At 47.4% G+C, this 17,500-nt stretch overlaps 2 protein-coding genes across 2 annotated transcripts in view; both read right to left on the reverse strand.

Moving 5' to 3' along the window:
- The window catches only part of LOC138972537 (uncharacterized), a 5,850-nt gene extending 1,338 nt beyond the window's left edge, over positions 1 to 4,512 (reverse strand). Inside the window, exons 1-2 of the mRNA XM_070345181.1 lie at positions 4,066 to 4,512; positions 1 to 3,489 (exon numbers count right to left, since the gene is read on the reverse strand). The exon at positions 1 to 3,489 is cut by the window's left edge and continues 1,338 nt beyond it. Of these exons, the coding sequence (XP_070201282.1) occupies positions 278 to 3,489; positions 4,066 to 4,321 (3,468 nt within the window). The 5' untranslated portion in view covers positions 4,322 to 4,512 and the 3' untranslated portion in view covers positions 1 to 277. The remainder of the gene's footprint in view (positions 3,490 to 4,065) is intronic.
- Positions 4,513 to 4,517: 5 nt separating this feature from the next.
- LOC138974453 (nmrA-like family domain-containing protein 1) overlaps positions 4,518 to 17,500 on the reverse strand; it is a 17,257-nt gene continuing 4,274 nt past the window's right edge. The window contains exons 3-6 of the mRNA XM_070347170.1: positions 12,358 to 12,471; positions 8,724 to 8,824; positions 6,803 to 6,937; positions 4,518 to 4,530 (exon numbers count right to left, since the gene is read on the reverse strand). Of these exons, the coding sequence (XP_070203271.1) occupies positions 4,518 to 4,530; positions 6,803 to 6,937; positions 8,724 to 8,824; positions 12,358 to 12,471 (363 nt within the window). The remainder of the gene's footprint in view (positions 4,531 to 6,802; positions 6,938 to 8,723; positions 8,825 to 12,357; positions 12,472 to 17,500) is intronic.

The raw sequence follows: 17,500 nt of genomic DNA on the forward strand, positions 1-17,500 counted from the left end.
GTACGAGTGGGGGCTGTTGTCTTCATCTCAAAGCTATGCAGCGGAGTTGTTGAAGGACGAGTGTGTGCTGTTGAAATAGAGACGTCATTTGGTTGCTTTCATCTTGACGAGACACACGACGAAAGCAATGTTTCCATGGCGACATTCTCATAGCACTTGGAGTTCTTTTCTTCATCTCAGCAGCAGCTAAGCGAAGAGTGTGTGCTGTGAAATACAGACATGGGTGCTTTCATCTTGAGCAGCCACACGACGAAGGCAACGTTTCCATGGCGACGTTTCACTTGTTGGAGGTCTTGTCGTCATCCCAGCCGCTGCTTGCCGACGTGTCCGTGCTGTCAACAGAAGTCAACATGTCGGTGCTGTCATCCACCACGCGCACCCCGGTGGTGAAGGCGAATCTCTCGGAGCTTCGGAAGAGAGGAGAGGTGCTGAAGTTGTTGGTGAGGTCGTAATACCAGCGCCGCTCACACTCCAACATCACACGCTGCAGCAGCACTTGGTTACTCCGCTCAAACCCTCGCACAGCGTCTCGCTCAGCCTCGTAGGAGGTCTCGGACGCCGTTGTAGAGGTCACGACCGAGGTCAAGGACGAACGGGGCGAGAGTGAGGCTATACCCTCACCCTCCTCTTCCGAAGCTGACGATGCCGAGCGTTGAGGGGAAAAGGGTCGGACCAGTGTTTCTGGTGTTGTGTCCATCACGCCTTCTCTCCGTGTGTCTGGTGTTGTGTCCATCACGCCTTCTCTCCGTGTGTCTGGCGTTGTGTTCAGCAGACGTTCTCTCCGTGTGTCTGGCGTTATGTCCATCAGGCCTTCTCTCCGTGTGTCTGGCGTTGTGTTCAGCAGACGTTCTCTCCGTGTGTCTGGCGTTATGTCCATCACGCCTTCTCTCCGTGTGTCTGGCGTTGTGTCCCTCAGGGCTTCTCTCCGTGTGTCTGACGTTATGTTCAGCAGACGTTCTCTCCGTGTGTCTGGCGTTGTGTTCAGCTGACGTTCTCTCCGCGCGTTGCACAAGGCTTTGACCGCTGCGGTGATTTTGTTGTTCAGTTCAAAGTGATACGGGTCTTCGTCAAGCGTGTCGAGGTACTGGCCGGGTGACGGTGTGTGTCGTTTTTGCTGGTGACTGTCTGCGTGTGATTCTTTGTCTGAGGAAGCCATGTCTGTGCTGTCGTCGTAGCTGCTTGTGACTGGTCCCCTGTTGTTGACACTGTCGTGGTTAGTAGCACGCCACGAACGGCCAGATCCACTGCCCTGTACGCTTTCAGGCAACTCCAAACAAGGTGCTCCTGTCATGCGTCTGCCAGAGTTGGCTTTGAGTGAACCTTGACCTTTACCGCCTTGCCTGGCCGAGTTCAATCCAACGGTGTCCACTGTGCTACGCCTGCTCTTGGAGGTCGGGAAACCACGTGACCAAGAGCTTGGTTCCCCGACCTCATCCACGTGCCTGCCTCTGAGCTCGTCTTTCTTGTGGAGTCCCTGTGGGCTGAACGCTGAACCTCTATCGGCAGGCGGGGGAGTGGCAGACTGGTTGTAGCTTTCTTCGTCAACAGCATGACTGGTACGTCTACTCTGGTTGTGGCTACATCCGCCAAGGGTGTAACAGGAAGGCCTGACAGGATTGTAGCTGTAACCGGACCGCCCGTCTCTTCGTGAGCACCCAGAGAGCCCCGGGTTTGCCAAGACTGCCGATGGCATTCCTATGTTTGATCGCCCACTGTTGGCTTGTGACGGGCGTTTGGTAAGACCCCATGTGGAGGAGCTGGATGCATTGCGATCTCTCAGGCCGAGCGAGAAGTCGGCTCCACCAGCGTAACCCGGGAGATTGTAGTCGTCAGGGAAACCGCCAGCGTAACCCGGGAGAGTGTAGTCGTCAGGGAAACCGCCAGCGTAACCCGGGAGAGTGTCGTCGTCAGGGAAACCGCCAGCGTAACCCGGGAGAGTGTAGTCGTCAAGGAAACCGCCAGCGTAACCCGGGAGAGTGTAGTCGTCAGGGAAACCGCCAGCGTAACCCGGGAGAGTGTAGTCGTCAGGGAAACGGCCAGCGTAACCCGGGAGATTGTCGTCGTGCTGTTCCCCACCGAGGGAGAAGATAGGGCCCACGCTACGAGCGACGTAGTCAGGGGGGTGCGAGTCCTGGCGCCTCCACCCTGTCCTCCCGCCGTGCACGCAGGCCCCGAGACCGGAGAAAGGAGTCTGAACGTCCACCTCCCCGCCGTGGCCTTGCCCGCTGCTGCCGTTGTTGCTGTAGTCGGTGTAGTGTGTGTTGCTGTAGTCGGCCTCATGACGTCGTGGGAAGCACGCGAGGTTTGGTGCGCGCGGCACGCTGGGCCATCTGTGTTGCTGGTCCTTGCCGCGCTGTGTGGGCTTGTTGTCTGTCCTGTCTGTCTCTCCTCTCACGTTGTCATGTACAGGCTTGTTGTCTGTCCGGTCTGTCTCTCCTCTCACGTTGTCGTGTACAGGCTTGTTGTCTGTCCTGTCTGTCTCTCCTCTCACGTTGTCATGTACATGCTTGTTGTCTGTCCTGTCTGTCTCTCCTCTCACGTTGTCATGTACATGCTTGTTGTCTGTCCGGTCTGTCTCTCCTCTCACGTTGTCGTGTACAGGCTTGTTGTCTGTCCTGTCTGTCTCTCCTCTCACGTTGTCGTGTACAGACTTGTTGTCTGTCCTGTCTGTCTCTCCTCTCACGTTGTCGTGTACAGACTTGTTGTCTGTCTCTCCTCTCACGTTGTCGTGTACAGACTTGTTGTCTGTCCTGTCTGTCTCTCCTCTCACGTTGTCATGTACATGCTTGTTGTTTGTCCTGTCTGTCTCTCCTCTCACGTTGTCGTGTACAGACTTGTCTTTCCGGTCTCTCTTTCGTGACAGGCTGTCCTTGGTGGGGGAAGTCGTTCTTGACGATTGTTCTCCCGCATCGCGTCCTTCGTTTTTTTCGAGGTCCATCTGAAGGTCCACCAGGGTGTTCAGAAATAGTCCAACGTCGATGTCGTCTTCGTCTTCGAATTTGTCATTTTGCACCACAATGGGCAGGGGCGGGACGGCAACCAGGGGCTTGTGGACAGGTCGACTCAGCGACTCAGGTGTGTCAGCGGCTAGACCCTTCCTGAGTCCTTGTGATCCGTCCATAGACCGGGAACGTTCTGCCTCGCCAACAGCGGCCTGCTCGAATGTAGGTGTCTGGACTGATGAGTCGGCGAGTGGAGCGTGTTTGTGCGGGCGCTTAATGTTGGACACCTTACGGAACCGTCGTACGGCCTGGACCAGGCGGAGCAGCCTGCCGGTCTCCTTGACTGCGTTCTCACGGTAGCTCTTGTCGAAGAGACGCAGGTCGTTCTCCTCCAGCTGCTCGAAGCCGGTCAGCGCGTGGCGTCGTGAGTGCAGGCGGGACACGATCTCAAAGTCGTCCGCCAGGAACTTCTGCAGCGCCAGGTAGGACCGGGTGCGAGTGTCTGGTCTGCCCAGCCTGATGGCAGATCTCTTGATACCCCGGCTATCTGTGGGACAGTGAGAGCAACGTTTACAGGTGAAGATTATTCCTCATGAACAGATTTCCACCTCGCTATGACAATTTACATTTTTGTTTTGTTGTAGAGATGCTGCATTTCGTTGTGATTAAGTTTACCCAGCATGCCGTCTGCTTGCTGCTTTAGCATTGGCGTCAAGCTTCGAACTACATTGACCAATCGCAGAAAGGCGCTGTCGTCATTAAATGAAAGGATTTTCCTGCCCAGACTTCAACACGATTTTGAAGATTTTGTTCGAGGCGACGACGCTCTGTGGTCGGTTTTTTTTATGTAAAGGGAAGCAAGCGGTTAAAACAGAGCCAATGAAGGGGGATGCCAACTTGTAGATTATATAACTCTGGGCACACCTATATCAATCCACCGCTCGCGTGCGTGCGTGCGTGCGCACGTGTGTGTGTGTGTGTGTGTGTGTGTGTGTGTTTGTGTGTGTGCGTGCGTGCGTGTATGTGTGTGTGTGTGTGTGTGTGTGTGTGTGTGGGTGTATGTGTGTGTGTGTGTGTGTGTGTGTGTGTGTGTGTGTGTGTGTGTGTGTGTGTGTGTGTGTACCCTTTAGGTCAACTCCGTGAAGCTGGTCATCGGAGTTGTTGCTCTTGTTGGACGACTTCTCTTCCCCCTGGTCGAATAGGTGCACGCGCGGCTTGGAGGTCACGCTGACCACCTTCACGTCATCCGGGTCCGAGGAGGAGGGGTCCGACACCACATCCACACTGTGCTCTGGCTCCGGCTTCGGCATTGACACGTCCGTGAATCTCAACACCAAGGGGGACAAAGGAAAAGAGAATAGTTTGTTTTTCAATTTCATTAAAAAACATGAACAAAAATGTGTTCTTTATTGTGCCCTTGCTGAGAAATTCCGATCGCTTCCTCCCAGTGGAAAGCTAGCAGCGACAGAGTGGCGCTACCCAGTGGAAAGCTAGCAGCGACAGAGTGGCGCTACCCAGTGGAAAGCTAGCAGCGACAGAGTCGCGCTACCCAGGTGTGTGCGTGAATAGGTGTAATCAGTCACCGGCACTTCAGTTAGGACAACATGAGTGAGGTCTTATACTTTTTTAAATAAATTTATATTCTTAACAAGTCGCGTAAGGCGAAATTACTACATTTAGTCAAGCTGTGGAACTCACAGAATGAAACTGAACGCACTGCATTTTTTCACAATGACCGTAGTCCGCCGCTAGTGCAAAAGGCAGTAAAAGTGACGAGCCTGTTTAGCGCGGTAGCGGTTGCGCTGTGCTGCATAGCACGCTTTACAGTACCTCTGTTCGTTTTAACTTTCTGGGCGTGTTTTTAATCCAAACATATCATATCTATATGTTTTTGGAATCAGGGACCGACAAGAAATAAGATGAAATTGTTTTTAAAACGATTTCGGACATTTTATTTGTATCATAGTTTTTATATTTTTAATTTTCAGAGCTTGTTTTTAATCCGAATATAACATATTTGTATGCTTTTGGAATCAAAACATGATGAGGAATAAAAAAAAAGTAATTTTGGATCGTTTTATAAAAAAAATAATTTTATTTACAATTTTCAGATTTTTAATGACCAAAGTCATCAATTAATTTTTAAGCCTCCATGCTGAAATGCAATACCGAAGTCCGGCCTTCGTCGAAGATTGCTTGGCCAAAATTTCAATTCATTTGATTGAAAATAGAAGGTGTGACAGTGCCGCCTCAACTTTTACAAAAAGCCGGATATGACGTCATAAAAGACATTTATCAAAAAAATGAAAAAAACGTCTGGGGATATCATACCCAGAAACTCTCATGTAAAATTTCATAAAGATCGGTCCAGTAGTTTAGTCTGAATCGCTCTACACACACACACGCACAGACACACACACAGACACACATACACCACGATCCTCGTCTCGATTCCCCCTCTAAGTTAAAACATTTAGTCAAAACTTGACTAAAATTTATGTAAAAAGTACGCCCGGACAGTAACGGAGATGACGTTTTTGGTGGTATTTATATTATTGCTCTCAGAACTAGGAGTAACAAATAATTGACATACATTGATATGCCGAAGTAAGGTCACGTCCGACCAGGACAGAGGTCATATGAATGCAAGTTTAACTTTTAAATATGTTTGTGTTAGCTGCAGGGCCCCCGGACAACGAAAAAATGAAATGGTCGCTTCTTCCTGTCATCGAGCATTATGGCAGATTGACCCGGTGTCACGAACATGCCAAATTTCCTTGTATTGATGAGGACAATAAAATTTCTTGTATCTTGTATCTTGTATCTTGAACTGAAAACTCAGCCTGAACAATCCTTCTCATTGCGGGCAATCCGCATACGCTAACATGGGGAGATTAACCAGGTCGTGAACAACCTAACCCTAACCCTAACCCTAACCCATGGTTCGTTCGGTCAAAGGGTCGCATTTCAAGTCCAAGATTGGCGCATGCGCATTGACCGCAATGAGAAGTATTGTTCAGCAGAGGTTTCAGTTCGTGACACCGGGTCTTCCATATACTACTACGGTGACTCGGGGGTGGGACATGGATACCATCTCGGAGTCTACACATAAAGTTGACCCGTGTCCGTCCCGGCCCGGATTCGAACCAGTGACCGCAGGATCCCAAGTCCAGTGCTATGCCAACCGAGCTACCAGTGACCGCAGGATCCCAAGTCCAGTGCTATGCCAACCGAGCTACCAGTGACCGCAGGATCCCAAGTCCAGTGCTATGCCAACCGAGCTACCAGTGACCGCAGGATCCCAAGTCCAGTGCTATGCCAACCGAGCTACCAGTGACCGCAGGATCCCAAGTCCAGTGCTATGCCAACCGAGCTACCAGTGACCGCAGGATCCCAAGTCCAGTGCTATGCCAACCGAGCTACCAGTGACCGCAGGATCCCAAGTCCAGTGCTATGCCAACCGAGCTACCAGTGACCGCAGGATCCCAAGTCCAGTGCTATGCCAACCGAGCTACCAGGGCCGACGTGCAGGAGAAAGGTACTAACCGGGTGGGAGCAAGCCGCGGTGTCGAGATCTGTTGTGATTTGTGTGTTCTCTTCCGTTTTGGTGGTATCCACTTTCACACACACACACACACACACACACACACACACACACACACACACACACACACACACACACACACACACACACATACACACTCTCTCACACACTCACACCTACACACACCCTCACACACCCACCCACACCCGCACACACGCACGCACACACACACCACACACACACACACCCCCACACACACGCACACCCCCCACCCACACACACACCCCCCACACACACACACAGTGACGGGATGTACCTGAGGTGTGGCGGTGTGTAGAAGTCGCCCTGCTCGTCGGGTGCAATTTCGTCCAGCACGGCGTACAACTGTTCCTTGTTGTCCATAATCCACTGCACCATGTTGCGTGTGTGAGGGTTCAGGGTCCGCGTGATGCTGACGTCACCACAACACACAGAATGTTACTGACGTCATCACAACACACATAATGATACTGACGTCATCACAGCACACATAATATTACTGACGTCATCACAACACACATAATGATACTGACGTCATCACAGCACACATAATGTTACAGACGTCATCACAACACACATAATGTTACTGACGTCATCACAACGCACAGAATGCTGACGTCATCACAACACACATAATGTAACTGACGTCATCACAACACACATAATGTAACTGACGTCATCACAACACAACGCATGCTGACGTCATCACACCACAGAATGTTACATTGCACCATATGTTGCGTGTGTTGCGTGTGTGTGAGTTTAGCGTCCGTGTTATGATGACATCATTACAACACACAGAATGCTGACGTCATCACAACACACATAATGTAACTAGAAGACCTATTGCTCGATCGACTCACCTTCGCATAGTCAAGGAGTAGGGTTAGAGAAAGCCCTGTTTTCAGGCATTACTCTGTTTATAGCGGTGACCTTGAGATTTAACAGAGGTCAAAGATTACGATTGGAGAATGCTGGACTTCTTTTTAACGTCTCTTCTAATAATAATTGTAGTAGCAAACCTGCATGCAACTGAGGTTAAAAAAAACAAAAACAAGTCTCTTCTATTGATATTGCTATGCGGGACTGGACGAAAGAACTGTTTTCAGGCATAAGTTTTTCATAACGGTGATCTTGACATTCGACAGAGGTCAAACGAGAATCCTAAAACGCTATAGGTATGCGAAGGGCCAGCTGTACTAACGTTCTATCCAACTTCAATGTATGTCCACTTTCTTTCCATGTCGGCTGACTGTGACCTTACAAGACAAGGAAGGTCAGTGGAACTGATACAACGCATGGGGTCACCAGAGGCATCAAGTAGCTACAGGCCAGAGTTCCAGCTTCAGACAAGAGGTACACATCAACACAAACCGGTCGCTTGGTCACGGCAACCGAGAAGTGCATTATTTGGAAACACTAAAAGTGGCATTCCTTAGAAAATTAACGCTGATATATTTAATTCATAAATTTAGTTTGTTTTGTTTACTTTTAGCGTGATAAACAAAAAGGGTCCAGGCCTGACGGCTATAACATTTGTAGGGTCACCTAAGACCACTCCTGATTGGTCGTGTTAGTCACATGATGTGCTAAAATAGTCATAATTTAATACCATCAGCACAAGGAAGTGAGCACTCAAACACAGTCAAATTGGGCCCGACCAACTCACCTTTCCACACGCACATACTGTCATGTTAGGTGATTAAACTGTGTTTAATTTTTAAAAAAACCATTGACCTCGGTTTCATGCATGCTGCTTCAGCCCTTATTATGATCTGCCTCTTCATTTCTTTTTTCTTTCTTTCTTTTTTGGGCGGGGAGTGATTTTAGGTGATGTTATTTGTGTATACGAACCACAAAAAAACACATTTCTGTTTGTCTTACACTCAGATAATAAAGTTGAGATGTATTGAATTGAATTGTTTGTTTCGTTCATAGTCCGAAACTCCCACGATGTTTACGTGTATGACCGTTTTTACCACGCCATTCAGGCAGCCATATGCCGCTTTCAGGGGAAATTGAATTGAATATAATTGAATTGTTTGTTTCGTTCATGGGCCGAAACTCCCACGATGTTTACGTGTATGACCATTTTTACCCCGCCATTCAGGCAGCCATACGCGCTTTCAGGGGAAATTGAATTGAATCGAATTGAATGTGTGTTGTTGTTAGTAGTCTGTGGTAATGTAGCGGTGTACCTGAAGTCGGGGATGTCCTCACACAGCTGGTAGAAGAGGAACATGGCCGCCAGGTCCTTGGCGCCAGGAAACGCGAACTCTTGGAAGTCCTCTATTGTCAGCTTCAAGCACAACGCAGGGAAGGTCAAGTCAAGGACGGTCAGCAATCTGAATGTTTTCATTTCGTTTCCACTCCATGCAGTCTACACAAACATGCGCCCGAGCATACACACGCACGAACGCGCGCTCGTGCAGGGAGCGAGAGGTATACGCGATTGACAAACAGAGGGTGACACATACACGTAGACATTGGCAGAATGACACAATCTACACACACAAAGACGGACAAAGAGAGCACAATTATAGGACGGACAAAGAGAGCACAATAGGACGGACAAAGAGAGCACAATAGGACGGACAAAGAGAGCACAATAGGACGGACAAAGAGAGCACAATTATAGGACGGACAAAGAGAGCACAATAGGACGGACAAAGAGAGCACAATAGGACGGACACAGAGAGCACAATAGGACGGACAAAGAGAGCACAATGGGACGGACAAAGAGAGCACAATAGGACGGACACAGAGAGCACAATGGGACGGACAAAGAGAGCACAATAGGACGGACACAGAGAGCACAATAGGACGGACAAGGAGAGCACAATAGGACGGACACAGAGAGCACAATAGGACGGACACAGAGAGCACAATAGGACGGACAAAGAGAGCACAATAGGACGGACAAAGAGAGCACAATAGGACGGACAAAGAGAGCACAATAGGACGGACACAGAGAGCCCAATAGGACGGACACAGAGAGCACAATGGGACGGACACAGAGAGCACAATAGGACGGACACAGAGAGCACAATGGGACGGACAAAGAGAGCACAATAGGACGGACAAAGAGAGCACAATAGGACGGACACAGAGAACACAATAGGACGGACACAGAGAGCACAAAAGGACGGACACAGAGAGCACAATAGGACGGACACAGAGAGCACAATGGGACGGACAAAGAGAGCACAATGGGACGGACACAGAGAGCACAATGGGACGGACAGAGAGAGCACAATAGGACGGACAAAGAGAGCACAATGGGACGGACAAAGAGAGCACAATAGGACGGACACAGAGAGCACAATTATAGGACGGACAGAGAGAGCACAATAGGACGGACAAAGAGAGCACAATAGGACGGACACAGAGAGCACAATGGGACGGACAAAGAGAGCACAATAGGACGGACACAGAGAGCACAATAGGACGGACACAGAGAGCACAATAGGACGGACACAGAGAGCACAATAGGACGGACACAGAGAGCACAATAGGACGGACACAGAGAGCACAATTATAGGACGGACAGAGAGAGCACAATAGGACGGACAGAGAGAGCGCAATAGGACGGACAAAGAGAGCACAATAGGACGGACACAGAGAGCACAATAGGACGGACACAGAGAGAACAATAGGACGGACAAAGATAGCACAATAGGACGGACAGAGAGAGCACAATTATAGGACGGACAGAGAGAGCACAATAGGACGGACACAGAGAGCACAATAGGACGGACAAAGAGAGCACAATAGGACGGACAGAGAGAGCACAATAGGACGGACAAAGAGAGCACAATGGGACGGACAGAGAGAGCACAATAGAACGGACAAAGAGAGCACAATAGGACGGACACAGAGAGCACAATAGGACGGACAAAGAGAGCACAATAGGACGGACAAAGAGAGCACAATTATAGGACGGACAAAGAGAGCACAATTATAGGACGGACAAAAGAGAGCACAATAGGACGGACAGAGAGAGCACAATAGGACGGACAAAGAGAGCACAATAGGACGGACAAAGAGAGCACAATTATAGGACGGACAACGAGAGCACAATTATAGGACGGACAAAAGAGAGCACAATAGGACGGACAGAGAGAGCACAATAGGACGGACAAAAGAGAGCACAATAGGACGGACACAGAGAGCACAATAGGACGGACAGAGAGAGCACAATAGGACGGACACAGAGAACACAATAGGACGGACACAGAGAGCACAATTATAGGACGGACAGAGAGAGCACAATAGGACGGACAGAGAGAGCACAATAGGACGGACACAGAGAGCACAATAGGACGGACACAGAGAGCACAATAGGACGGACACAGAGAGAACAATAGGACGGACAAAGAGAGCACAATAGGACGGACTCAGAGAGCACAATTATAGGACGGACAGAGATAGCACAATAGGACGGACAGAGAGAGCACAATAGGACGGACAAAGAGAGCACAATAGGACGGACACAGAGAGCACAATAGGACGGACAAAGAGAGCACAATAGGACGGACAAAGAGAGCACAATAGGACGGACAAAGAGAGCACAATAGGACGGACACAGAGAACACAATAGGACGGACAAAGAGAGCACAATAGGACGGACAAAGAGAGCACAATTATAGGACGGACAAAGAGAGCACAATTATAGGACGGACAAAAGAGAGCACAATAGGACGGACAGAGAGAGCACAATAGGACGGACAAAGAGAGCACAATAGGACGGACAAAGAGAGCACAATTATAGGACGGACAACGAGAGCACAATTATAGGACGGACAAAAGAGAGCACAATAGGACGGACAGAGAGAGCACAATAGGACGGACAAAAGAGAGCACAATAGGACGGACAGAGAGAGCACAATAGGACGGACAGAGAGAGCACAATTATAGGACGGACAAAAGAGAGCACAACAGGACGGACAAAGAGAGCACAATAGGACGGACAAAGAGAGCACAATAGGACGGACAAAGAGAGCACAATAGGACGGAGAGAGAGAGCACAATAGGACGGACAAAGAGAGCACAATAGGACGGACACAGAGAGCACAATAGGACGGACAGAGAGAGCACAATAGGACGGACAAAAGAGAGCACAATAGGACGGACAAAGAGAGCACAATAGGACGGACAGAGAGAGCACAATAGGACGGACAAAGAGAGCACAATAGGACGGACAAAGAGAGCACAATAGTACGGACAAAGAGAGCACAATAGGACGGACAAAGAGAGTACAATAGGACGGACAAAGAGAGCACAATAGGACGGACAAAGAGAGCATAATAGGACGGACACAGAGAGCACAATAGGACGGACAAAAGAGAGCACAATAGGACGGACAGAGAGAGCACAATAGGACGGACAAAGAGAGTACAATAGGACGGACAAAGAGAGCACAATAGGACGGACAAAGAGAGCACAATAGGACGGACAAAAGAGAGCACAATAGGACGGACAGAGAGAGCACAATAGGACGGACAAAGAGAGCACAATAGTACGGACAAAGAGAGCACAATAGGACGGACAAAGAGAGTACAATAGGACGGACAAAAGAGAGCACAATAGGACGGACACAGAGAGCACAATAGGACGGACAAAGAGAGCACAATAGGACGGACACAGAGAGCACAATGGGACGGACAAAGAGAGCACAATGCCAACAAACGTCGTTCAAGAATTTCAACCAGAATATAAAAACACAATCACACTCAAACACACACATACACACACACACATCCAAACACACACATACACACACACACACACACACACACACACACACACACACACATACACATACACACTGACCTCCGGGTCAATGAAGTTGAGCCCCTTGAGACAGGTATTGAGGTTGGAGATCATCTGCTGGACGGACAACATCTCTGCTGCCAGGGTCAGCTTCTGGTCGTAGTACACCTTGCCCTGCGGTCAACACAAACACGTGTTATAGTAGTTCACCTTGCCCTACAGTCACACCACACCAGTGCAATAGACCACAGTCACACCACACCAGTGCAATAGACCACAGTCACACCACACCAGTGCAATAAACCACAGTCACACTACACCAGTGCAATAGACCACAGTCACACCACACCAGTGCAATAGACCACAGTCACACCACACCAGTACAATAGACCACATTCACACCACACCAGTGCAATAGACCACAGTCACACCACACCAGTACAATAGACCACAGTCACACCACACCAGTACAATAGACCACATTCACACCACACCAGTGCAATAGACAACAGTCACACCACACCAGTACAATAGACCACATTCACACCACACCAGTGCAATAGACCACAGTCACACCACACCAGTGCAATAGACCACAGTCACACCACACCAGTGCAATAGACCACAGTCACACCACACCAGTACAATAGACCACAGTCACACCACACCAGTGCAATAGACCACAGTCACACCACACCAGTACAATAGACCACAGTCACACCACACCAATGCAATTGACCACAGTCACACCACACCAGTGCAATAGACCACAGTCACACCACACCAGTGCAATAGACCACAGTCACACCACACCAGTGCAATAGACCACAGTCACACCACACCAGGTGAGGACAGATGTCCAGAACAGCGCGGTGCAGTCTGCCTTGAAGGTGAGGACAGATGTCCAGAACAGCGCGGTGCAGTCTGCCTTGAAGGTGAGGACAGATGTCCAGAACAGCGCGGTGCAGTCTGCCTTGAAGGTGAGGACAGATGTCCAGAACAGCGCGGTGCAGTCTGCCTTGAAGGTGAGGACAGATGTCCAGAACAGCGCGGTGCAGTCTGCCTTGAAGGTGAGGACAGATGTCCAGAACAGCGCGGTGCAGTACCCTGGAATGACGGTGCGTCAGCCGCGACGGTGTGGAGCTAAACATTGGCGGGCGCTGCTCACAGCCCGGCACACGGCACTCTAAAACTACCCCCTCTGTTCACCTCTCTCGCCACCATCCGCCCTACCCTTAGTCTCATAACTAAAAAGATGAACTCCGGAAATAACCCTGTCAGGTTTGTATGGCTTGTGAAATACTGAATCCTGTTGCCTTTGGTCAGACAAGCGTGGTCCTTGTCCCTGTGTTCGCTAGTCACTTGCCACTTGGGAAAGTGTGTGCGTGCGAGAGCGTGATTGTGTGTGGGAAAAGAGAGAGAGAGAGAGAGAGAGAGAGAGAGAGAGAGAGAGAGAGAGAGAGAGAGAGAGAGAGATAGAGAGAGAGAGAGAGAGAGAGAGAGAGAGAGAGAGAGAGAGAGATAGAGAGAGAGAAAGAGAGACAGACAGACAGAGAGAAAGAGAGAAAGAAAGAGAGAGAGAGTGGGTAAGAGAGAGAAAGAGAGAGACATACAGAGATATACAGAGACAGAGAAAGAGAGAGAGAGATAGAGAGAGAGAGAAAGAGACAATGACAATGACAATGACAATGACAATGACAAATCTGTATTTTTCGAGGGTGACAAGAATAAGCATAGATATGCTTTTTTGCATCTGGCCCTCGCCCTGAAGAGGGACTAAACTATTTTACTATAACTATGACTAGGGAAAAAAAACAAAAAACCCCATTAATGGTAGAACATGTAGAGGTTACACGCCTCGTCTCAGTGATTATTAAAAATAATGGTCGAAGTTAGCGGATCATGAAAAATGCGAGCTTTAGCGAGCTTTTTCATGACCGCGAACTGAGACCATTATTTTTTATAATCACTGAGACGAGGTGTGTAACCTCTTTATTCCTCCTTTCTTCAGTTATTCAAAGAAAAGAGGAGTTTTTTTGCGAAAGTTTGATCGAATCCTATTCACTCAACCAGTCAACCTGCGCAGGCGATCGATTAATGCGCGGTTGTATAGTTCCGTGCAAATCATTCCATTCTGTTAACACTTCTTGTCAGTTTTCCTATTTTGGACTAAAATCAAGTACACAGATATGCTGTTATTCTGCTGTGGCGGCAAAGGCAGATATTGTGTGTTCTGTATATGTTTTGGTATCGCTTAGGATAATGTTCTTTCGTCAAATGGGACTAGCAGACGAACTTTTGCACCCGTGTTCCAACGTTAAAAACTTTATGAAGTTCAGTTTTCTGGGGAAAATAGTGTATGAAACCGCTTTATGTTGTTTAAATTGATGAGATGTGTGCATTTGGTTGCGTGTGATCTGTTTATTAAATGAAATATTGTTGAAAACTGACCGTCGGATTGCAGTCTGTTGTCGAAGAACAAACTGAGTGAAAAGAAGGGGAACTACTCTTGTCGCTAGACAAAGTATGAGTTACTTGCCTTGCGGGAAATTGCTTGTGATGAACGTTTGAGCACGGCAAATCTAGATTCAGAAAACAACCGAACTCATGGATTTTATATGAAGATTCATGTGTTCAGGCCTGTAGTTGTTAATTTAAATGCGGTATGTTTGTATTGTTTGCTCCAGAGATGTATACTTCGTACGTTAGAGCGTTCGGAACTTTTCAGTCGCAAAAAGTAGTACCGAAACAGAACAACTTCTCAACCCATTGCACTATCGAGGATTCAGGCTGTTGCTGGGTCGTTATTTGTGTGGTTGCTGGGTCATTATCGAAAAATAACTACCCCTACAAATTTACAGAGGTAAAGAAGCAGAGGGGGGAATAAATACGTTTATGTACATGAAGCGCATTATGTAGAAGCATTGTAGATCATAAGGTAGTGATCAAAATTGGGTGTAAAGCATGCAATGAAGATAAACGGAAAGTAACCCAACAATACATTAGCTCGGCAAAACAATGTATTACAGAGCCACATCTTCGTGATCTTGTCACAATAAACCATAATTCCGATAATGAACAACTGTATACAAAGAGAACATACCAATCAAGTTTATTTGTTCATAGAGTTCATTAAATGGAGAGAATATTTGGTTCTAAAAGAATCCGTGTTGGTGGATTGCCGCAGGGCGTCCGGAAGAGCGTTCCAGAGGCTGCTTCCTGAATAAACAAGACTTGATTTAAATAGGTCTATCCTAGGAAGAGGAGTGTTTAGTTTTATAAAGTGGTGCGAATTCTTCAAAGAGAACTTTGAACAAATGGTTTCGGGTGCATTTTCTGTCATAATTTTATGCATCATTATTCCTTTGTTATAATTCATTCTTGACTTTAGAGGTAGGACCCCTATGTTGATGTAGTCTGAGTCGGTGAGAGTAGTCTGTTTGAGTAATACTACTTATAGCGCTCTTTTGTGAAATCTGCTGAGTAGCTTTAGGGAATTATCACTTGCTGAGTCCCATAGAGTGGATGCGTAATCAATAAGAGACTCAATATGAGCAGTGAAAAATAACTTCCTGGCTTGACAATTAAGGAAGTGTTTAATTCTAGATAAGAGGTACACTTTCTTTGACACTAATTTACTAAGTTGTTCAATGTGAGTTGACCAAGACAGGTTGTTATCGATGTGGACACCTAGAACTTTGTGATGGTCGCCTTTTTCAACTATATTGCCGTCAATCATTAAATTGGGACCAGTTGAGGTAAAATTCTGTCGTTTTTCTCTAGTAACTGTAATTATCATATATTTGGTTTTCTTTGGGTTAAGAGACATGTGATTTAGGTCAGTCCATTCTGTCAGCTGGTTTAGACTCCCAGAGAGAGAGAGAGAGAGAGAGAGAGAGAGAGAGAGAGAGAGAGAGAGAGAGAGAGAGAGAGAGAGAGAGAGAGAGAGAGAGAGAGAGAGAGAGAGAGAGAGAGAGAGAGAGAGAGAGAGAGAGAAAGAGAGAGAGAAAGAGACTTAGACTTAGACTTAGAAAATTTTATTCACATAAAGGGTAGACATTTTAGGCCATAGGCTTAATCTTACAATGTGCCCTTTACATTCACACAAACACATATTCACGCGTGCGCCCGACTAGAATCATAGAAACATCAAACATACAGCAATAATAAGTGAGAAAAGTAGTAGAAAATACATGAATGGAACATCAATAAAGCAATTACAGAATGGAACATTAATTACGCAATCACACTTGCGCACTCACACGCAGACGCACAAGGAGGAACACATATAGTACTAATAATAATATACACACAACTAAGTGCCATTCAACAAGCACACAGTGAGCCTACCAAGACAGGTAGATTTAGCATTATGTAGGCATGCAGCAGTCAATATTTCAGAGTAATAAAATAATTATAATTAACAAAGCTAGCTACAATACCGGCAGCGTAACTTATGAAGACCTCAGTATGTGTTTCCTGAGGGAGGTTTTGAATGCGTTCAATGAACGGCACGTTTGTACATTCGAAGGAAGAGAGTTCCACAGTGAAGGTCCCACAAAAGCAAAGCTAGTTTTGTATAGATCTATGCGAGTCCTTGGTAATATATATATAGATTTGTTTGGCACATAGCGCTCGGAAGCTTTAGTCAAGAATGCATTTAGGTATGGTGGGGCCAGCTCATTGGTCGCCTTGTACATTAGAATTAAGATGTTGTAATCAAGCTGCTGTTGAAGTGGAAGAATATTGGCTACCTTCAACTTTTCTGACGTGGACAGATAAGGATTGGTTACAATAAGCTTAGCACCTCTTCTGTGCAAGGAGTTTAGTTTTTTCATTATATTTTCACTGGCACCGCACCATACAGTGGAGGCATAATTAATATATGATAGACAGTGTGCCACGTAAAACATTTTCAGTCCCTCCTTGTCTACAAAGGGTTTTAGTTTAGATAAGAGATGGAGATTGCTTGACAGCTTTTTACAGATATTCTTAACGTGTATGTTCCACCTAAGCTCCTGGTCAACTTCAATTCCTAGTACTCTGTGTGATGAAACCTGTTCTATAGGATCTGAGTGCAGTTTTAAGTTGAGGAGAAGGGGCGCTCTCTGATGTTTCTGTTTAGATGTGACTACCATACTGCTGGATGTTTTGGGATGCAGGGTCATTTTGTTGTTACTACACCACTGTTCAACGTCGTTGA

Source organism: Littorina saxatilis, linkage group LG8, assembly GCF_037325665.1.
Source record: "Littorina saxatilis isolate snail1 linkage group LG8, US_GU_Lsax_2.0, whole genome shotgun sequence".
In the NCBI taxonomy this organism is placed as follows: Eukaryota; Metazoa; Mollusca; class Gastropoda; order Littorinimorpha; family Littorinidae; genus Littorina; species Littorina saxatilis.